At 37.6% G+C, this 23,522-nt stretch overlaps 1 protein-coding gene across 5 annotated transcripts in view; it reads left to right on the top strand.

Annotated features, from left to right (window-relative positions):
* The window catches only part of iqsec3a (IQ motif and Sec7 domain ArfGEF 3a), an 85,920-nt gene that overhangs the window by 47,719 nt on the left and 14,679 nt on the right, over positions 1-23,522 (top strand). For all 5 annotated transcript variants that reach the window (XM_055054621.1, XM_055054623.1, XM_055054625.1 and 2 more), the window contains 4 exons: positions 282-1,567; positions 10,801-10,962; positions 15,517-15,639; positions 19,063-19,229. In XM_055054621.1, the coding sequence (XP_054910596.1) occupies positions 282-1,567; positions 10,801-10,962; positions 15,517-15,639; positions 19,063-19,229 (1,738 nt within the window). The remainder of the gene's footprint in view (positions 1-281; positions 1,568-10,800; positions 10,963-15,516; positions 15,640-19,062; positions 19,230-23,522) is intronic.

Genomic DNA, 23,522 nt, shown 5'->3' with positions numbered 1-23,522 from the left:
AGATTGTATGGACAGCAGCTGTAATAATTACGTTTTAAGCTTTGCCTCAATTAGATTAAAATCATTGGCACACACGAAAGTAGTTTGATGTAAGCCATTCCATTGTCATTCTCAATTTTTTAAAAACATATGTTTGCAATGTCTGTTCCAAGGTAGCAAATGTCATAATTAATTGAGATAACCTGTAAACAGGTTATCTCAGTTGACTTTCTTTTTCTTAAGATGTTAAAAACATGAAACAATTAAGTATGTTCTCATCTATGTTTCTCTGTCTTTATTAGATCGAAATGTTAGAGCACAAATACGGCGGCCACCTCATCTCTCGCCGTGCTGCCTGCAAGATCCAGACTGCCTTCCGCCAGTACCAGCTCAGCAAAAACTTTGAGAAGATCCGCAACTCTCTCCTGGAGAGTCGCCTGCCCCGACGCATCTCCCTGCGCAAAGTCCGTGTGCAAAACACAGAGGGGTTCTCTGCTGAACGGGCCCTGGCAGAAGGCTGCAACTTGGCAGGCATTCCTTTGGTGCGCTCGCCGTCTTTGCCCGCCTCGGTTGGCAGCACGTTGACCGACCTGGAGGACTCCTTCACGGAACAGGTCCAGTCACTGGCAAAGTCTATTGATGACGCACTCAGCAACTGGAGCCTGAAGACCATGTGTTCGCTGCAAGAAGGTGGCGCCTATCAGTTCAGCGCCGACTCCTTCAATGCAGCAGCAGCGGCTGCTTCGGGTGTGGAAGGGGGCGGCGAAGGTGGTAGTGTGGGACAAGCAGCAGTTCATCAGGGTCCGGTTGACCCAAGTGACCTGTCAAGAAGTGCAAGTAAGTTGATGATGGCCTTCCGGGATGTAACAGTACAGATCGACAGCCAGAACTTCAGAGTTTCATCCTCAGTCATGGAATCATCAACTTCAGTCACTCTTGGCAGCTCTATTCAACAAGGGGCCTCCACCTTTGTAACAACCACTTCCTCAACAACAAACTCCACACCGGCCCCTCTCACACATGGACCATCAGATGAACCCCCACCTCCAGAGGCCCCCACCGAACCAATAGACGCCCCACCACCATCTCAGGAGCCTCCACCACCCCCAGGAGAGGCAGAAATAGAAGAAGATGAACAGGAAGTTGAATTTCCTGCCCCTCCCCCTAGTGAAGAAGAGCTGAGTGATGAGACCCAACCTCCCCTCACCCCCCTTGATAAGATGTCTGCCATTCAAAGTATAGACGAGGTGGCACCACCTCCACCACCTCCTCCACCAATTGAGCCCACTAATATCCCCGTTCCACAGGAGCCCATGCTGCGGAGGAGCTCTCCTATGGTGGAGCCTCTTGACGTTAAGAGATGTGGCTCGGAGACGGCGGACAACAGCTCGGAGCAGATGAGCAGCAGCAGCACGTCGACCGAGGCGCGCTCGACTTCTGAGGCCTCATCCAAAGAGGCGCTGCAGGCTATGATCCTCAGCCTTCCACGCTACCACTGTGAGAATCCCGCCAGCTGTAAATCCCCCACGCTCTCCACCGATGTCATGCGGAAACGCCTGTACCGGATCGGCCTCAACCTCTTCAATCTGTGAGTGATGAGTTTTATGAAGTTTTTTCAATTTTAAATTTAATCTCATTAGAATTCTAGAACTGCAAACTGAGACACAAATGAGACAAAATGTAATATGTTAGAATGGTAGAAACTTTATTAAACTGTTTTTATATTTCTAAAATGCAAATACCATTACAGTGCATTGTACAACAACCTTTGAACTTTTCTATTTTTTTTCTTGCATTCCAAAGGGGATGACTGATTAGAAAAAATACATGGAAGCAATTTAATATTTTCCACAAACAGTTTTGTGCAATTTTAGAGTCCAATCAAGCCACTATGTTACCTCCAGTTATAAAATGCTGTAAAAAAGTAACTTAAAACTTTGCAATATGACGCCTTGAAATTAAGCCTTTGTCTCTTTAAGAGAGAAGCAAAACTCCAGCGATGTTTTTGATTTGAGATTAAGATCATGACATGAGGTAAAGTAAAAAAGTCGATTTTACAGGATACTTCAAAATCACATCTCATTTTCCTTTCTGTTTACACTTATTATGCTCAACCTTCTGTTGCCACACATAAAATTCAAATAACTTTGTGTTTGTGCTGTGATGAAAAGAGAAAAAGGGTTGTGAATATTATTACAACTGTAGACATAGGGGGCTCACTTGTTCCTCTTGTGCAGAATACTCTGTCAAGATTTTCTATTTAATTCTTATGAACTGAAAAAGAGTGAAAAGAAACGTGACAGCAGATTTATTACAGATACAACACTGTGAGAACAGGAAGATTTATGGAACAATCTGTTACTCCACTACTCCTGCATGTGTACCTGAACTGTAATAAGGCCTTCTGGACAGGAAAGAGCAGAGGAAAGCACTTTTTCCTCTCTGAGCCCTATTGTACGGGGAAATCCAACAAAAACTACCAGATGCGAACGTTGCGGTTACTGAGACAGAGGAGTGTAGGGAGAAGTTTGAACACCAGGCTTATGTTGGACACGATGGGGATAAGAATATTGCAGGGTTTTGGGGGCAAAGTAATTCTTGAACACCATATAATGTTTAAATCTGTCTGCACTGATATTTCCAGAACATAGATCTGAAGTTTATTCAAAAAATCTGTCAAGATGCATAATAAAAAAAACAAAACAAAAAATCATTGCTAGTACTGTCAAAGTAATAAATGTTAGGATTTGTATTTTTCAACAATTTACAAATTCTTCTTCGTTCTGACTTGACAGCTCTGAGAAACCATGAAGAGACAGTATCAGCATGGAATATGTGCATAAGGGCCACATAAGTTTCCACCAAAATAAGGTGGCAATTACATCCTTACTGGGCTTTATCTCATTCAATGTCACACTCCCCGCAGGGCTAAAAGTGTTCTTTTGGACTGGATGTGGAACATAGTGGCTGTTCCTTTGTGTTAGAGGTGCCCAATTGTATTAAATCTCAATTTTCATCACGAAATGAATTCATGCAAAATGGCACAAAACTGCTCAGATGCAATATTTTATAAAATTGAATATTGTGAGGCCATTGATCCAATTTCTCACGTTAGTTACATACATTTTATTATTTTCAATGCACATACTGGAGGAATATATGCTAAATCCCACAAAGAATGATTGAAGGTTGTGATAAAAACAAAAAGTAAGTAATGTTGGGGTTACTCAGAATTGATGTCATGGCAATACTCAGTATCACAATTTTCTAATTATGTGCTTATCCAATTTGTTTAGATACCTTTGACGTGATGATAGAACTTTTGGGTCAAAACTGTAGAATTCAAAGAATTTGCTGAAGACAAAAAAAATAAAAATTTATTTGTATTTTGGGGAGAAGTCAATTATTTTCCATTTTCTGGATCTATAAAAAATATTTGGTCTTTCAAAACAATAAGACAGGGATCCGGGTCACCCTTTGTCCAGACAAATTTAATGCATGGATGAACACAAGTGTGCTTTAGAGTAAAAGTGCTGGATGATTTGCAGTTGTAATTACCATGAAATTATAATGGAGGCAAAATGAAACATGGTGAACAAAAGAATTACTTTGTACCTAATATTTTTATTTAGCAGTGATAATTTCACCTTAAGTAGTTTTTACAAAGCTTCTCGAACCATTAACTGCCTGTGCTGGTGGGCCACATTTGTTCTATTAATAAACAGATTTTGAAAGTCTACAAAAAAGATTTTATTTTTGGGGGCTAGGGGAGAGATTCTTTGGATATCTGTGCACAAGGTAATGCAGTTTCTGATTCTGAGATTTTCAAAAGGCGATATCCAAATCCAACAGAAAAGATCTCAAAGTTCTCAAAGATCAAAAGGATCAAACTGCTCACATGTGTTATATTCTGTTCAACTAGTCTTTTATCACCTTCAAAAACTTGTCACAGAAAATATGTTCCTTTAAAAAGCTTCTCATATTTCTGTTCTTATTAACCACCACGCTGATACTGAAAACTGAAAACAGCTGGCTTTTCCGCTCAGTAACTGTATCCCATCCAAAAATGTTAGGATTATAGACAAAGATAATTCTCACTTTTTACAACCATAACTTAATTCTACCATAACAGATACTTTTCAACTACTTTGTTTTCATAATTTTTTTTGTTTCTTATCTTCTGACATAGGTTTATCCCAAGTTATTCTGTAATCTGAATGAAGAGTCATTTTATGTGTCAAAATTAAGATCCATGCTAAAAAAAACTGCTCTACCAAATTGGACATATATCCATGGAATGTGTTGTACAGTATTAGTCTCAAAGTATTAGCATCACAGGTTTTGTCAGTGCTAGCCCCATCTCCTTTTGTCACCATGCCAACATATTTCCCCCATTTCTCTCTACCACTTTGTCAACACCTAGCACTTGACTGTGGCGTGCCCTGCGAGGTTCTTCTCTGATTTTGACTTTGTCACTCTTGTCGTGAGGCTGAGGGCAGCCGGAAGGGTAAAACCCCAGAAAACATGAAATAACCTTTTCAAGTAAGAGCAGGATTTTCCTCTGCAGTCTGCGAGACAAGCAAAGTAGTGACAAAATGACAACAGTTGTTTTTGTTTGTTTTTATTTAGAAATAGACTAATTTTACGTAGCAATTTCACTTTTTTTTTCACTTTAATTTAAACTTTTGACTTAACTTTCATCATTCCTCCCTTAATAAAAGTAGACATAAGTTTTAACAATATTTTTCAACCCTCAATTTTATTTTAGCAGAGTTTCAGTAATTCTAGTTTGATGTTTTGTTTTTGTCACTGGGTCATTAATACAATCACGACTTTTCTTCAGTGACGCCTGCAGAATAAGTTAATATTATTATCTGCAGAAATCATTATCAGCATGTCAAGAGAAATAACTATAAATTGAGACATATTTTGTGTTCTTATCACACAAGAGAAGTTGTTTTGCTTAAGAAAACGTTGGTAATCAGTCCACAAGTATTGCTGCTGCTTACTTTTTAAAGGTACAGTGTGCAACTTCTGCAAATGAACACCCTCCCCAAATGTGTTTTGATATTTTTTTTAAACTGCGACTATGTCATGACAGTATAATATGAGACAGATAATCTGTGAAAATAAATGAATCTCCTCTGCTCACTCATTTGATTCCGTTGTCCTCTAGAGAAATGCACTGCTCTGTCAGAACAACCAATCAGAACCAGAAGGAGGGTCTCAGCGCTGTCAATCACCTTTTTTATGCCTATTTTTTCCCCTTTTTTACAAACACTGTCCATATCCCCTAGATCAAAAACCTTGAGTGATAACCCCACTTGTAATAAACTGACTGAGAGGGTAGAAGAAGATTAAAAAAAGGAAGTAAGAAAAAATGAAAAGTAAAGAGAATGAGAGATAGAAAGGCAATCGGGCTTAAGGCTTATTAGTTCCACCACTTCATATCCTCCACCTCCTCTTACCTGAACTGTGATATCCTTTGCATCTTAAACAGCAGTGTTTGCTTTGGGCTAAAACTTTAGTATTGCTTCATCATGCAGGCAAAAAAGCTCACATAGGCACAAAGAGAGAGGTACACTAAAACCCAAAACCGTGTGCACAATGTTTGCAAAGCGAACTTACGAGCATTTTCATATAAAGTGACTTAAAGAGAGGCAGTTCAGGTGTTTTCATTAAATGTCTATATCCAAGAATATAAACAGATGAGTATAGCAGCAGTAGAGTGGAGATGTGAGAGACATAAGACAACGCTGGGAAAAGGTTGAGAGGAAGACCCCTTGATAAGTTTTTTTTTCCTAAATGTGATGAGAATGACAATAACTCTGTCATGACAAAAATAAGTTGTAGTGTCAAATCTTCAACACAAGAAATGCAAGAAAGCGGGAAGATATGTGACATTTATGACTGTCTTATATGGACGCCTTTCCCATCTAACACCTATCGAACGCGCTTCTATTTCCTCTTCATGCTCTTGTAGGGAACACAATGATTAGCCATTAGAGAGGCTTGTAGCAGACCTGGATCTTGATCAAAATGAAGCACCATCAGAACTGCATAAATTAAATAAATATCAATGTGAAGAGCGAGTGTGTGAAAGAGATATTAAGTACATATGTCAAGCAGGGCTAATTAACATAGCAAAGCATGCCAGATTCCTCTAGAGAAATCTTACACATCAGGAGGCAAGTGCTTCACAAAAACCTGGCTGTATGTGTGTACTTATTGAGAAGTAGCGGTTGTCTGTTTATGCACTCACAATCCTTGACTTGCCCCCAGCGCTGAACGACCCGCCGCGTAATTACAAACTCTGAAATCCAGATGTCAAACAGTGGGAGCCGTTCTAATTCTTCATTCCCAGAACTCAGTGCCATTTTATCTCGTTGTGCTCGGTGTATGTAGGAAAAAAATAAATGAACAAAACATTTGAAAAGATTGAGCCAAAGTAAATTTGACAGGAACTGGTGAGAAACAAATTCTAAATGGCAACAGCAGTGACTTGGCAAAATGCTAATCCTTCCTCATCCTTCTCGTTTTTGTGACGCCAATGTGTTGTATTCGGATTTTATGTAGTTTACCAAAATGAAATGGAGCATAAAGTGAAATGGGAGCGAAATGATTTAGGGTTTTCAAAAGTAGAAATAGAAATAGAAACATTGTGGTCCGTCTGCACCTAACTAACTGCAGACATCTAGTGCTCAGCTGGGAGACGTTCATGACATCTCTTAGCTGTGAAGCTCAAAATTAAAGTTTTTGACCTACATGCATCACACTGTGTGAAGGAAAACTAACACTAAATATGTAGGAGTTATAAAATATTTAAATAAGGACTAAATTATAGAAGGACCAGAATCTGCACAAGTTTTTCCTAGAACTCAGTAGCATGGGTCAAAGTCTATGCACAAACTTTTGCACAAAAGTTTCATGGAAATATTCAGCAAAAATGAGAATGCTTGTTAAAATAAACTGTAAGTATAGACAAAAGCAATGGTTTGAATAGATTTTATTGTTTTATGGGGACAGACACTGTGGTCAGATGGAAGGAGGAGAAAACCATGAAATAAAAAATGTGTTCACAAATGTCTCAGCATTTTGCACAGAAGTTTGCAAAATGTCAGGTATTAGCTGTGCAAAGGTGAAACAGACATCAGCCCCCAAAATCCTTGCAGCAACGGGGAGCATCATTTTTTTATTATAAAAATATTTTCTACTTGACTGATATTTACATTTTCATCCTGGGCTTTGACATGCACTGCTATTAAAAAAGCAGTTGAAAACAGTTTGAAAAGTTTAAGAAACGTGGATTCACATTCAAGACACTTTTACATGAACTTAATGAAAATCTAATCATTTCACTAAGTACTATTTAGTGAAACGGTACAGTTGATGGACAGGAGCAGTTTTGTGCGTTTTGCAATAATTTTGGGCCCCGTCATGTTTACAAGCACACCACACAATCATGGTGCAGCTCAGAAAAACGCAAAGTGTGGCTAACCAACCATCAGTCTGTCTCTGGTTAGTCACAGAACTCTGTGCCTCTGGTGAAACAGACAACATACAGCGCTGACAGCTGAGGTCTAATGTGAGTCATAAAAAGACAGATACGATGTGCCGCCGCAGTTCATCTGTTCATAGGCAATTAAGAGAAAGTCAATAAAGTGTGAGTGTGTGTGTGAGGGCAGGGGGGATATTTATTCACGACAGCACACCAAGATGGAGAAAAAAAAAAGCTTAATGGCCTATATTTCTTGTGTACATGAAACTTCCATAGTTCCCTGCTGTGCTGAATAACCAGTTTTATGAGGGTCTCCACATTGAAACACTCTGGCACTGCAGCACTGAGGTGTGCCATGCAACTTTCAGAAAAAGTAGAGCAAAACCAAGAATGCAGCAGTAGTTTAGATAAAGCACAACTGCTACAGGGAAAACATAATGTCAAAAGTTGTTTTACAAAAGTAGACTGATGTCAAATGTTTACTCTTCCACCAACATTAAGTCCTATTATTGTAAAATTATGCCTTGTTTTCTGTACTTTTATTCAATTTTTTTGTTGTGTATTTATCTTTACCCGGTTTACAATTTTTAAAAATTGTTTTCTGTTTCATAATCATGTTCTCCTTGTTATTGATTGGATTTGCTCCTTTAGGATCATATATATTTATACTACTATTTTTGGCAGGTGAAATTATTAGTTATACAGCACCCACCCCATTTACTGATTCTATAGGTAAAAATGTGTAAAAATATTAATTGTGTTTTATTACCTTCATTTGAGTATATTTATTCAGAAGGAAAACACCATATATTAAAAAAACATAATTGTGTTTGAGCTTTGACTTTGTTTTGGATCTGGTTGTAGAGATGGACCTGGAAGGTTAATTTTGTAGTAGTGTTCATTTAGCCATATATTTTTTATTATTTTGTTGAGAGACCCATTGATGACCCATGTTTAGTTTATATCATTGACCTTTTATTTACAATGTTCCTGTCGGTCAAAATGGAGGGCAAGTTTATTCTTCCTTTATTCAGTTGCTTGTTATTTGACTCCTAATCTTTAAATCTTTGCTGCATGTTTTAACCTTTCTCTTTTTGCTTTTTCAGACCCACAAGTTTCATAAATTTCTCCTTTGTTTCACATCAAATCCATGTGGGTTTGCATCCAAAATGATTAGTTTTAGTCTCATCTCACCAAATTACGGGGTCCAAGTTGAGGTCTTTGTAGAAGTTAGCAAACTTTACATGTTCAAACTTTACACATTCTCTTTGTGACAGAAAGGACTCAGCTGTTGATTAGCAGAAAGAGTTCCCCCATGTTTTTTTACAGATCTATTCACGTTTTGCATTAGTTCTGATTTAGTGGAAGCTTGAGGATGACAGCGCATTCTGGTAAATAATCTTAAAAATGAAAACAACAGAGATGATTCATAATTATTACCATATGTGTCAACTTGAAACAAAATCTAAAGAAACATATTAAAACGTGGTAAATATCAACATTGCTGCTATACCAAAGAGAAAGATTTAACTGTGATTATAAAATAAAAGCAGACAAAAAACCAGATTTGTGCTACAAGATGGAATTAATATGCCCAACACGCTGTGTTCACCTGAAGGTGATCACTTTTGCATTGCAGGAATCGGATGCAATTATCCGATGAAAACAATCACTTTCATCTAAACCTCTCCATCATTCGTCTCCTTCAAATTTTCCAATCTTTTCCTGTGTTCATTCCTGATTGCAAATAATAATCACCATGTGTGATCCATCTGTTGTTGGGCAAACATCAAGTGAGTGATATCTGCCAAATTCATTTGGCGAGACATCATCACCTTCAGCTGACAGGGTGAGCTAACAGCTGAGGGAGCACTGATGAGGCTTTTGTGGCAGATGCTTTGCGACGGTCCTGGCTGTGTTCGTCCTCCCTTACTCCGCTTTTTCCGCATGTCTGCTTTGTCTGGTTCTCTTCCAGCCTCCTCCTCATCCTCCTCTGCTGCTTTTTATCCTCCCTGTGCTCTACTAAGCCCATTAGCCGAGGCGCACACATGGTCATGCGCGCAGCTTTCTTCATGAGACAGCTGTGATTTAAACACCGCATGAAGTCAGGAATGAAAAAGGTGTGACAACGGTGCCTGCACATCCCAAGAACTTAACACATTTAAAAGGGAGATATCACTTCTCCATTCATACTCACGTAACGTGTTGCACTGTTAGCTTAAAATAATCTTTTAAATGGATCACAGACTGGACTTTTTTTTTTTTACTAAAGCCATAGTGTAACCATCAAGTGTGGATGTTGTCTGAACACAGGCTGAGTCTTGCATCATGTTACAACTGGGACTGAAACGTGTGTTAATTTTGATTAATTGTTTACATAGCTTTAAATGCATTCACTTTTTCTTTCTGTCTGTACAAAGGTCCACCAGCAGGATAACATTCACATGCAGCTTGTGTGCTTTGCAAGTAAAAGCTCTCCATCATCACATCGTTCACATAGCTTTGGATCACCTTGCTTCTCTCTGCCATTTAATCTCAAATACTTAAATCATAGAAACAGTCTAATGGAACATTGTTTCAGGTTTACAAATTATGCTTTAAAAAAAAAATCTTGATAGACTTCAGCTCAGCACAAATCAAATGTTGTCAGATGTGATTCTGATTCCATTTATCAAGGATTTTTTTGTATTTAAAAAAAAAACAGTTATCACCACTTCTGAGACTTTTATTCTCTAACATGCAGTTTCACAAACAGTACTGTGCCATCTACTTGAATCCTAAAATCCAAGTATACTTATTCCATCCATATTCATGTTAGAGGTGGAAAGTTATGCCAGAAATAAATCATATATGCCTCCTAATCCAATTGTCACAACTTCAGCACTGTATGGTAAATATATTGTACTTTCTATGTTTTCAGTAATGATGAATGTTTCTTCATTCAGCTAAAAGAACTTAAACAGATTTAGTTGCATTTTCTAGATTTTTGTCCAAGATCTCCACGCACAATGAACAGTAGACTCTCAATTCTTAATGTTCACTTAATGGTTTTAATTTTTCTGTTAAGAATATTAAGAGAAAACCTAAAGGATACAGTTCCTCTTCACTTTGTGTGGGATTAAATGTGTCCCCTACAAACTTCCAAACGGGTTCTTCAACACTGCAAATCTAAAGTAAATGACTTATTCTCATTAATTCTTACACAGAATGGTGCAGGGCAAATCATATCTTTGAAGTAATTAGGATTTATATTCCAGCTGCAAATTTTCATCTGAGAATTCCTCCTAATTGGCATGCTTCTCTCTCTGTCTTCTCTGTCCCAGAAACCCTGACAAAGGCCTTCAGTTCCTGATCTCCCGCGGTTTCATCCCAGACACGCCCATCGGCGTAGCCCACTTTCTGCTCCAGAGGAAAGGCCTCAGCCGACAAATGATTGGGGAATTCCTAGGAAACAGCAAGAAGCCATTCAACAGAGATGTCCTGGAGTGAGTAGCAAGAAACGTTTCGTAAACCATCAGGTTTTTTCTGGAAAAATCAGGCCTAAGCTTCAAACGTCACCGAGCAAAATCCTTTACTTTTCAAAATTACAAGTAAGGGTGAGACTGTTTTTAGTCAAACATCTAAGATACTAAGTGAAAATATGTTGCAGGTGGCCGAATAAGTCTGTCTGATGAGCTCACTGTGAGTGAGCTCATCAGACATTTAGGAAACAGATAAAAAATGTATGACATTGAAAAGTACATGTTCAATACCTTTCCAGAAAATCTGCAGATTCACTCTACTGTTGCCAGACATGGAGACAGATCTCTGCTGATTAGATGGATTAATACAACCAGCCTACCTTTATGTTTGCTATAATCTCAGAGTTTCAATGACGTGTATTATTTTGTCTGTACACTCATACCTACACACTGTGTATATGAGTAAAAACGCCACATATTCAGAAAGTGAATGAATTGCGAAACTCACCAATGGATGCAGTGAGGAACTACAACAGGTTTACAAAAATGTGTATGCATGTAATCTATGTATCACTTAAATTACAATATTTTTTGCTGTAACCAGTTAAAAGCTTTCATAAAGCTTTATTGGCAGAGCAGGTTATTATTCTGAGCTACAGCAAAATACCGTCAAATACTAAAAATTTACAGTACAAGCACTTCCATACTTTTCATCAACCTTACATACGTTGATATTTTTTGGAAGCGGTGTTCATTAGTTTAAAAGCATCCTGTCTAATTAGCTGCTCAACAGCTGTTGTGCATTAAGCAGCATGGGTATGCATGCATATTTAACTTTGGTCGGGTTACATTTTAGTGTGGTCTCTATTCACATTCATGGCTGACTCCAGGTTATTCTCCAATAAGATATAGGTCACTAAGAAGCAATGATTACTCTGCTTCTGTCCCTGGGAAAGCAGCAGTCTGCGTTCCAAGGCTGCTGTCAGTCAAACTTAGACCAAATAATCATGTTTTTTTGTGTTACTGAAGAGGTGCATGTATATAGTTATAGTTGACACACTGAATGTGACTTTCGAACCTGTACTTCAACAAGCCACATCTGACTCTTAATTTTTTGATATTTGTTGCCATCTTGACCAAGACTTTTACAGATCTTCTGACTTATCCAGAAAAACTTGCAGATCTCAGAAAATTTGATCAATGTTCACACCTCTTCCCAATGGGAATGAAGATTTGCATCAAGACTTTAAAAGTCAGCCAGAATGTGAATTGTCACTGGAAAGGTCTTCTGGAGTGAATAGAAAAATGCAGAATAAATAATTAAGTCTATCAATTCCCAATTTCTGCAGTGGGGTTGAGGTGCTATTGTAGGACAGTGGAGGACAGTTGCAGCAAAGAATTCAAGATTTTCCAAATTCCTTGCTTTTCAGCAATGTTTAATAGTCTTTGAAGTCCCAATTCCCATTGGGTCTCGATTCATTCCGAGAAAGACATAAGCCTCAATGTCATTTAAACTTGGCTTGTGTAGAAAGAGAACATTTTACCACACTATTGGTTCTTAAGTCATTTATGCATTTTGAACTTTTTGATTTACTGTTACTAGATCCAAAAAGATTTCAAAATACCTTAAAATATATTAACACATTATTGTTTTTATTTCTGGGCACACAAATAAGCCAGACTTGAGTTCTGAGTCAGCAAGCATGTTGTCATCAGTAGTATTAGTCATCAAAATACAAAATAAGCAAGTACGATTCTCAGAAACACAAACGAACAAACACAACTCACATTATGGAGTAAATGTAGCTCCAGGTCAATCATCTCATTGTGGTGATACCTCACCCACTGCCTTAACTCCTGGCTTTTATTTGTCTCTGATTTTTGTATAAACTCCCTAAGTTTTTTAAAAATAAATTTGATCTATTTTAATCTTATTTTGTTACTGATGCAATCATTTTTTCCTGAAAGAAGCTTCTCTACCAAGTAGCTAATTCTAACTCATCCACTTTCCTGAAAAAGTCACTCATGGTTTTCAACAGGAATTATGCTCATAAGGCTTCAGACACAAATTCAGCTAGCAAACAGTTTCTCTTCACAACTGGCATAAAGCTATATAAACACAGGAAGTGTTATTATTGTTTTTTTGTTTTTTTTAAGAGGCTCTGAAAACAGCAGATGCATATGAAGAGGGAGGTGATGTAGAACAGGAACATGATAGAAGAGTGCAAAGTGTGTGAGAGAGCACTCTCTGTAAAGTGCAGTCACAGGAGAGTGGGTGTGCGATTGTGCCCAAATGTGAAAATCACTCATGGTGATTTATGCACTCTGAATATATATGTGCATGAAGGGAATTTGTCTATGTGTATTTGTCAAACTATAGCAAAAATATTTAAACATCTTAAGTCAATTTAATTATTAATTAATAGTTGAAAGTTGCACCCTAAAGACAACTAATTGACATGTTTTGGTTGGACATCTAGAAACTCTATCTGACTTCTCCTCATTGGCTGCTGAAAGTCATATACATGTCCTCTTCTTTTTACATCTGCTATTATATATGAGCTAACATTTTCTATCAAAATGGACACTTTTCAATATCTGTGCAAAGTATTGCATGTGAATGAAAAAGAGGGTGGCAACTCTGCGAATTTATGTGCATGTTTGCTTTTTAGTGCAGAGCATGCATGCAGAAGGCGGGGGAGAGGGCCGATGTACTTAGGCTATATACAGCTTGTCATCTGACATTACATAAATAGAGAGTGACAGCTGAGGGAGAAGGCAACGAGGTGGTGGAGAGAGGAAGTGTGTCATGAAGAGGCTGACCAGAAAGACTCGGCGCATCCAGAGACAGATCACATCCAGCTCAGTGTAAACTTAACCTTTGAATGTATTAAAATGCTCTTTTTAAATTGAAAATCTTCCCAGGCGAGCACATAGGTCACCTCTTCAACCTCAGAAGAACAGGTATCGGTTATGACTGTTACACTCTGGCTTGCCTTCTAATGTAGTGAAAATCAGTTCTTAGCTCTCTCAAGACATCAGTATTCCTCTAAACGTTGTTCATAAACAAATGTTTTGCCTTATTCTAATGTGGAAGTATAATCTAAATGATGCAAAGAACAAATAGAGTACTAAAATCATACAAACATCAGGCTTAGTAAAAGATATTCCAACTAAATTGCACAATAGCAATGAACAAACTAGAACTAAACTATACACAAAGAAAACAACAAAAAGGGAAAATATATTAACACTGATTCAGAGGTTAAACTAAAATACATTGAGAACAGAACAACTACATCTAATGGGAAAAAATATGTGGCAATATCTTTCTGATTCAGAGAAACTGCATGTGGAAAGATCTTCCAGAAATAAACAACAAACACACAAATGAAAACCAAACACCCAGGGATCATAACAGACACACTATATCGTTTCACCATATTGTGTTTTTGCTGAATAAATTTTGTTCCTTCTTTCTCCATTTTTCTCCATCATAGTCACCAGATGAGAAGTTAGAGAGGCCTAATTTTACAACTATCTTAGATTTGTCAGCCTAGTTATTACACTTAAGGGTAATTTGGGTGTGCTATTGCAGCATAATTAAGAAAAGATAAGGCAGCTGGAGAGAGATAAAGACTTTATGAACTTCCATCTTTGTTGTGAATACCAAAATGGCTGCTGCAAGACTGGATCAATTATTTTTTACCAATCAGCCTAGGAATTCTACAATAATAATCCAAGAGAGAAATAATCTCATGTTTTCTATTGTTTTAATCTCGTTGCAGCATTTTCATATTTTTTTCCCCTCTGTTATAGTTTATTTTAGATGTTTTGATTCTTTTATTGAAGGTGTGATATTTGTGTTGTGTCAAGGAGGTTTCTTTGTCTTTCTCTGCAAAATAAACAGCTGAATGAACACCTTCAAAGAATGATGATTCACAGTGTCGATGCTCTGCGTGTAGTAGTGATGTAAAATCAGCTGTTTTACTTTTTCTGCTGGAGCAGCATGTGTCACACTCAAGCACTCAGCTCATTAACTCCCTTTGTTCCTCGTGATCCATACTAACACGGTGTACGTGTGTTTGTGCGTGTGCCGCAGTGTTCTCTGCAGTAGAGCAAACCGTAGGGATCAGAGGCCCGAGACGAGATTTCAAAGCAGCTTCGTACTTCATATGTTGCGCCTCGGAAGTCAGCGACGTCAATTATTTTGGACACACTGTTCCTGCATTCAAAACAGAAACAGTTATGAAAGAAAATCATTTATTTTCAGAAGTGTGAGTAGTTTTAATATAAACCATACGAAGCTAAACTAGATAATTTATCAAAATTACATTTTGATTAGTCGATATAATCCCAATAAGATTCAATAAGGGCTAAAAAGAGAACTCAAGAAGTATGATAGCTTCTTCAATACTCTTGAGATCAGTTTGCTAGAGAAGTAACAACACATGATCTGGTTGATTTGCACATTGCTATGAACTGTTTAAACACATTTTTCTTTTCGTTTCTCTCTTTTTTTTATTTATTTATTTTTATTTTGCTTCTACCCCATCCTTTATTCTCTATACCCTCCAGTTGTGTGGTGGATGAGATGGACTTCTCAGGTATGGAGCTGGATGAAGCACTGAGAAAGTTTCAGGCCCACATCCGCGTCCAAGGAGAAGCCCAGAAGGTGGAACGTCTTATTGAGGCCTTCAGGTAAGAGATTTTATCTATTTTGAAGTTTTCAAAGACTTTCTTTTAAGTTTAGACATCATGTGTGCGATAAAAGGTAAATGATGCCCTTGAGCCAAGATTAACCTGCTACTTTAAGGTATTAACTATTATTTTAATATTTAACAAAATCAGTTTGATGGATTTTATGGTTTCTAACGCCATAAAACATGCTTGTATTACGTAAATAATTTGGATATAAATATTATTCAGCACATTTGTTTCCTCTGCCGTGTTAGCTAGCCGGTTGGAAGTTTCTGGTCATGTTTTGCTATGAGTAACAATCTGCAGTGCAGTCATGGCATTGCGAGTTGGCGCTGTTTGTTGTAACCCCTTTGTAATAACAGCCACCTGCCACAGTTGTCAAGATGCCCGATGCGGAAAACAAATCGTCATAGCAGGGTGAAAGGTTGGCAGGGGAAATGCTTGGACATCAGGTGGCCCTGCGTGCTATTTGGAGCAAAAACAAAACAAAAAAAAAAAAGGGGAGGGGTGTCACACAAATTGAGAGAGGAAGGGGAGGAACAAAAAGAAAGGGGGAGGACGGTTTATAAATAACCAGTATTGCATAACCATCACTGCCTCTCTGTGCCTGCCTCCTGTGCTCTGGGGCTTTGAAATGCCTCCACACAAACATACAAACATAGAGATACAGAAATCTCCAAAGTAAGTGAAAGGGATTTGAAGCAGCAGCGCTAAAGAATGAAGCAGTGAGGGAGGTGGAGTTTGGGGGGCCAAGAAAGGCAGCCGGCAGCCTCAGTATCTGCTGCGTCAGTGGACTAATGAATGAGCAAATATGAACCTGCTCCTAATACGGCAGATTTATTCTGCTCCTGTTTCCAATTCCGGCATTACTGTAAACAATCCGAGTCTAGGTTCGGTGATTTTCTGTGCTTGAGCATCATTATCATAGATAAAGATCATGCAGCGTGGATAATTTTGCCCTCAAATCCTCCCCAGGAAAACATGACTTATGCATCTTAGACAGAAATGTGACATTAGGTTAGAAGGCAGCTACGAGGGCTAATGATGAGGCCTCACAAATCCGTGTTGTGAAAAGCATCATGCAGGACATTTTCTTCTTGGATTAGTTGAATTCTTTGCCGACACACCAAAGCATGACAGACTCAAAGCAGTAAAAGTGACAGTTTATAGGCAAATATATGGTAAAATATTTTAGTTCTCTCCAATTATTATACCAAAACCCATCTAGCTAATACATTTCAATCAGATGTGAATCAAACAATCTTCAAGAGATCTTTTAAGGTTAGAGCTCTACATGTTTACACATTATAAATTATTTCAAACTGAAGGCGTTTTATTTCATATCTCAATAGATTTTGAGGTTGTTGAAAAGCAAAATTCCAAATTTGCTGATCTCTGGTCCAGTTAAATCATCCCACTTAAATACAAACGCAAAAACCGATTAGATTAAATTACAGCTAAACTTAACAGCAGACTCCCATATCCTTGCTTCTATCGATCATTTTAACATGTTAATATGCTCTGATCTAAACCTGTATTTCTGAGTTTTTATTTAACAAGTATGACATCACCAAATACAAAGTTTCCAAGTACTTCCATTTTGCTAATGAGATTTTAAAACTTTGCTGTTTTGAGTTAGTCTTTCACAGCTGTTGGGCGTCATCAAGAAAAACAAGAAAAATAATATTCTTACCCATTAGCATTGCATGTCTGATGTAAAAACAGCCAAGCTCCATGTTTCTGCAATCAACCAGAAGGCACCCTGAAGTCACAATTCCCCAAGAACACAATTGTTTTTTAACGTATGCGCATAAAACATGGTAACAGCTGCAGTAATAAACTGTTTATTTGTACTTCTGGTAGTTTGAGTCTCATTAAAGTTTTTACCCTCCTGATTACACACGCAATTGCAGCAGTTAATGTATGTTGTCGGATGCTTTTAACACCCATCCGGTTTTTTTTTTATGTTTTTTTTTTAAATGACAATGATACAATGGGGATGCATTATTTGACTTGTTTTATACATTCCTGATTTGTTTTGTCTTTCAACCAGACAGTTAAATGCTGGCTGTGGTGGAGTAAAAGTATCCAAATTAAATGTGGATGTTATTAGTGTGAATACAACAAACATTTTGTACTTTCTAAAGATTGAACTCACAGCCAGTTTAAACTGTACAAAGAAAAAGGGTAAGACCTAATACTGGCCTTTGAGGTATACCACAACAAATTGAGGGTGAAGAAGAGAAGTAGTCACCTATGGAAATAGAAAAAGACCCAAAGACAACAATAATTTTAATAAAATAACTTTTTTTTTAAGTTTTGACAAGGTAATGTTGTGACTGTCAATTTTAAAAGAACCAAAACCGGAGGACAACCTAAGTACGATGTGAAAAAACAAAGAAAAGATCATTAGATAGTATGAGGTGAGACAGCAGCAGGAAAACAAATTAAACAAATTAAATACTGTAGACATAATAATGAAGATAATGAAAACAAATCCTTGTTGAAAACATGAAAGCCATGCGAAGCTTTGTTAGCTAGACTCATACGATCTGCCAAAAACTAATTTTCACAGCGAAAAGCCAAATAAAAGTCAAAAGTTCTGCATGTTGTTGGAGAAGGAGTTAAAGAAGGCCAACAATTCATCCATATAAATTCTATTTATAGTCCGAGGCTGGTGTCTCTTGCAATTCAGGCTTTGTGGTTCATGGACTTGAGTTCCCTATTATCAGTACATATCCAGGAGTTTTATGTTCTTGTCTTTCTGGAACCCATTTGTCATGCAGACTAACTCTCATTTCAAAGGCTGTACGTTTTGGAGAACAGTCCAAAGTTCATCCCTTTGCATCACAGAAACTCTGTATTCATCCATCTACCAAGAAGTTGAAGGTGAACTGTTTTCAGGAGGAAGAAATGTTTAAAAATACTTTATAAGAAAACAGTCATCAATGTTTAACACTGAGCATTATTTATTTATTTTGTGCTCAGTTTTCTGTGTAATCCATTGCTGATGCAAGCACTTGGATCCAGTGAGGATAAAAGTGTTCACGCAGAGCCGCCCCAACCTCACCTACTGTGAAATTCATTGCTGCCAAGGGGCAGCTGACGGCTTAAGATGAGTCCACAGGCAAAATTAAAGCCATAACTCTTATTTCACCATGACACTCTAATGCTCAGCGTGTGTAATGGTTTTCTGGTAGCGCACGGAGAAAGGAGCCTTTGGTTTTCAATATTCTTCTATCATTTCATCTTCGCTGCTTTTCTTGTCCTTCGTGTTTATTTATTCATCTCTGTGCACTTTTCCGCCCATAAACGGCACTAGAAAACTGCTCTCATATAAGTATGCAAGTATTTTTGCAGTTCTATTTTCTTCCTCTTCTCATCTGGAAATGTCTTTCCCTTTTTTTCTTTTTTTGCCCACAGCCAGAGGTACTGTATGTGCAACCCTGACGTGGTGCAGCAGTTTCACAACCCAGACACCATCTTCATCCTGGCCTTTGCCATCATCCTCCTCAACACTGACATGTACAGCCCCAACATTAAGCCAGACCGCAAGATGCTGTTGGAGGACTTCATACGTAATCTGCGAGGTAAGGGGCCCGACATTACATGTAAGCTGCTTGTAAAAAAAAAAAAAAAAAGAAAAGCACACAGAGGGAGTTAAGTGACAGTAATTAGTTCACATAATCGGTTAAAGCGGAGAGGTGACTGATGATGTGTATGTGTTTCGGTTCAGAAGATAAAGTGTTTTTGAGCTGGATTTTTCAAGCTGTGGGAAGGTTTTGAAACAAATTCTGAATACAAAGGAAGCCCTTTTTTTTTTTCTTGCCGTTTAATTTTCTGGTTTAGGACTTTTTAAATGAGCTTCATCACAGAATGGGAATATGGAAAACTGAAGATAGGGATGTTTTTAGAAAGACTGACCACAAATAATTTAGACAGTCTGCCTCTTGAAAAAAACATAGATAAAACACTTTTATATTTTTGCTTCCTCTGATCTCTTGGCCACCAAAACGTGATTCAAAAAGAATAATCTACACAAGCACATCTTGAACTGATCATGTGTCGATTGAAAGATGCCTTGAGAAAGTTGTTTTGTAAAATTTAACAAAATATGTCAACCAGTTGGGCGTCGCCTCGTCATTGGAAAAAAAAACAAAAGCAAAAAAGACCTGCTGTGTTTTTTCTCTGAGCATATATTAATGGAAAATTGTAGTTCAAAGTCCTGGTTTTCAGTTGAAAGTCTAGTTTCCATTTTATTAAGAAATCAGAATTTCAGATTATTGAGGATGAATGAAAAGGCACAGAATTCAATTTGACTCACTCCCTGTGTGAAATTTTCAGAGTTGATGATTTCAGGAGTTATGTCACAGACTGTCCACTGTGTATTCATAACTCTGGCAGAGACACATAATTTCCCTCTCAATTTTAGCCTGTTTGAAGGGCAAGTTGAGCTCAAGTCTGAAGTGTCTAATATTTACATAAAATGTGTTTCATCCACCTCATTCTGCCAACAACTCTGCAGGACTGCAGGTTAGGAATTCAGGCTTGTCGTTTAGCACAAACGCATTTAACATTAAATTCACCAGGCAAAAATGTCATAGGAAGTCATCAAAACTTGATATAGTGCAATATTAATGCAAGTAGAAATTCAAATCTGAATTTATATTCTAAGAAAAATAAACAAAAGAGTTCAGAATCTGTTAATGTTGAATTTCTGAATACATACTTTATACTGTTCTCTTCATCATTTGGAGGTTTTTCTCCTCCACATTCTGAGTCAGAATATTTAATAATAAAGAAAACAATGATTTAAATCTGTATTTAAGAGCTATCAAGTCAAAAATAACTATGGTGTTCATGAATGATGTGCAGGACATAAATCACAATGAGCCAGGTGCAGAGTAGGTAGTAAATGACAGAAAATGTCAATTTTATGAGTGAACAGAGCAAGAAGAGCTTTTATTTTGGGGGGATTTTTGGTTTCCTTCCAATTAGGCAGCGGCTCTGCAATGACAGAACGGTAAAGGTATCTTAAGTTTGTTTTGTGTTCAGTTGGAGAGAAATCCATGTGGTCATAATTATGGAGATGTACATGAACAGATTGTTAAGAGACACTATCAGTCCATGGTTCATAAACATCACTGACTAATAAGTGCATCCTATCACAGCAATATATGCACAGCAGCTGTCAGAACCGCAGATTGTAGATTACACAGCAGCTTGCTTCCACTGCTGATTGCATGCTTTAAAGATTGTTTAACACCAAAGTCTACCTTTTCAGGTCAAGTCTGTGATGTGCATTCAACTCAAGTTGGAGTCTAAAACTTGAGTCACAATTTTTATAGGAAAAATTGGCCAGTATTGTGTAACTAGAGAAACACAATTAGAAATGTCTGCACTGTTTTCTATACCAGAAATTGCCAGTTACATTCAGAATGTGTTAACGAGTAGATGTTACAGTAGACATATTCCAGAACAATGTGTAGATCAGTAGGATTTCTCAATGCCATTGTCCATGTCAGTTTGACATTGTTCTGCAAGTGTAATCAATTACTCATTAAATCCTGCTGTTTTATAAGCTGGTGCCCTTAATTTACATTAATTGTGAGAGCAAATAAGCTTATTTGCCAATTTGCAAATAAGCAAGGATAAAGAGTAAAGCAATAAATGTCTTCATTAGGAGTAAAAAGAAAACGTTTCACTACCTAAACTTTATTTAAAGTTAATTCTAGAGAGCAGCTTAATTTCCCACAAATTTCTCTGTGATTATATTTCCTGCTGTGGACTCTTTCTCTAAAGGAAGACAGTAAATCTGAAAGTAAAAAAAAAAAATGACAGCAGAAGTAAATGTCCAACCTTTTTCGGTTTGCATTCAGTTGAGTCTGCCTGCATAAATTTGAGAGATAAATATAGGGGTTATGCTTTCCCCTCCACCCTACGAGCTCCACAAATTAACTTACTGTGACACAAACCAAAGAACACTTGTAAATCTTTGCTCCGGTATGCAGACAACTCCTCATTCAGTGCATGTTGAGGAAGAGACACGAGCCTCGTGGTTTAGCTCTCCCTCCGCGTAATCAATCAGGGACTGCTGAGGTCGATGCAGAACAACTTCAGTACATTCATCCCGTCTGTTCCTCACAATCAAATTAGCTTGGAAAATCAATTCCAGCATCTTATGCAAATTAAAATATGCCACTCTCTTTTGGTCTCTCTATTCATCTTCTGCTTAAATTTTCCCTTCCATCTCTCCATGCATCATCTTCTCTAACCTATCGATGCGGTGCTGTCTGTTTACTCCGGTGTCTTTTCTTGTTTTGTATTCTGCCTCTCAACCTTTTGTCCACACTTGTCCTTCTTGCACGCTGACAGAAGAACAACTCATTCAGCTACCTGGCTGGGGTGAAATGGGATTAAACCTCTAAAATCAGCAGTCATGACGAACAGTGGAACTTTTATTAACTCGTTTTGCAATAAATTTTAAGTTTGTAATAATAATCTTAACTTTTGAAATTAATCCTGTTTGTATCTTGGAAATATGTCTGCATCTAGTGAAATACACCGTTTTTTGCATTTCAATAACTTCTTGCACAAGAAAACTAATAATATTACAAATTGAATATTTTAATAGAGGTGGGCTTAACAGGCCTCCATAGCATATGCTTGTCGCTTATTTTAGCACAGTGTTTTTCCCACATTAGACGCCTTCCTGTTTCAATTGTTTCAGTTTTTTTTTGCAAAGAAGCTGTGCAATTATGTGATTTAGTTATGTTTTGTATGACTCTAACACATTTATTCCTTAATTTATTTTGAAAAATAAAAGTTTAACTAACCCTACACATAACTTTTAAAAAGTCTAACCTAGAACAGTACTTCCATTACTTATCAGACACAACTGTTACTATGAAATTAATATAACAGAATATGTTTTTGACTATATACCATAACAAGCAGAGATTATGTCAGGTCTGATGTTGGTTTAGGGGCCAGACAATTTGCTTGATGTTTCACAAACAGAAATAAACTCTTTCTGGTCACAAGCTGTACTTACAAGAAGTCTATTTCATTTAACGTAATACGGTCCACATTTGCTTTCAAGCTGATCTTTGTTAGTCCAGATGTCCAAAAAAGTCTGACTTTGCAGTATCCCCAATTTGTAAAACAGTAAATAGACTAAATGTTTTATACTCAAATGGCTTGGAGGTAATAAGGGTGACAGTGGTAAAGCCTTTACAAATCTTTATTGAGATGACTTTTTAGTGACCTTCTTGACAAATAAAAAGAAAGGTGAAGTTTTGTGCCAAGGTTTCATCACTTCAGTTATTCCCTCTGATATTCAAGGGTTTTCTGCAGATTTAAACAGTTGATTTTGTCACGTGTGACGCTCAGTTTCTCTGCGTGCAGAGACAAAGCAGGAAGGACTGGGGAAAAAAAGCCAAGAAACGGATAATCTAGGAGCGAAAGTGTTTCATATTAATTTGACACTTGGCACACATTTTCCTGTGGCCATCTCCTTTTCACCCACAACGCCGTAATGTGCTGTGAAGTCTCAGCAGTGGCCTTTCGTGACTCACTGGCATTGCCATCAGTTGTGGCCTGGCGGCTTCATTTTCTTTAGACGAATCCTGCCCCATTGAAAAGCCAACGTACCACACAGTGTAACACAATTGTGTTAATGTAACTGGGAGCGTTCTGAGGGCACACATTAATCCTAATGACATGCAGCTTTACTTCTGTCAAACTACTACATTTAACTGCGGTATGTTCTGGACATCAAATATTCTAAGAGCAAAGTGTTACTGACCAATTAACCTCTTTACAAATTACCCTTAACTATTATTTAAGGAGACAGAAAAAGTTCTTAAAAAGAAAGTATGCTG

This window comes from Poeciliopsis prolifica, unplaced genomic scaffold, assembly GCF_027474105.1.
Source record: "Poeciliopsis prolifica strain line A6 unplaced genomic scaffold, Auburn_PproV2 SCAFFOLD040, whole genome shotgun sequence".
Lineage (NCBI taxonomy): Eukaryota > Metazoa > Chordata > Actinopteri > Cyprinodontiformes > Poeciliidae > Poeciliopsis > Poeciliopsis prolifica.
This window is presented reverse-complemented; position numbering and strand designations above follow the sequence as displayed.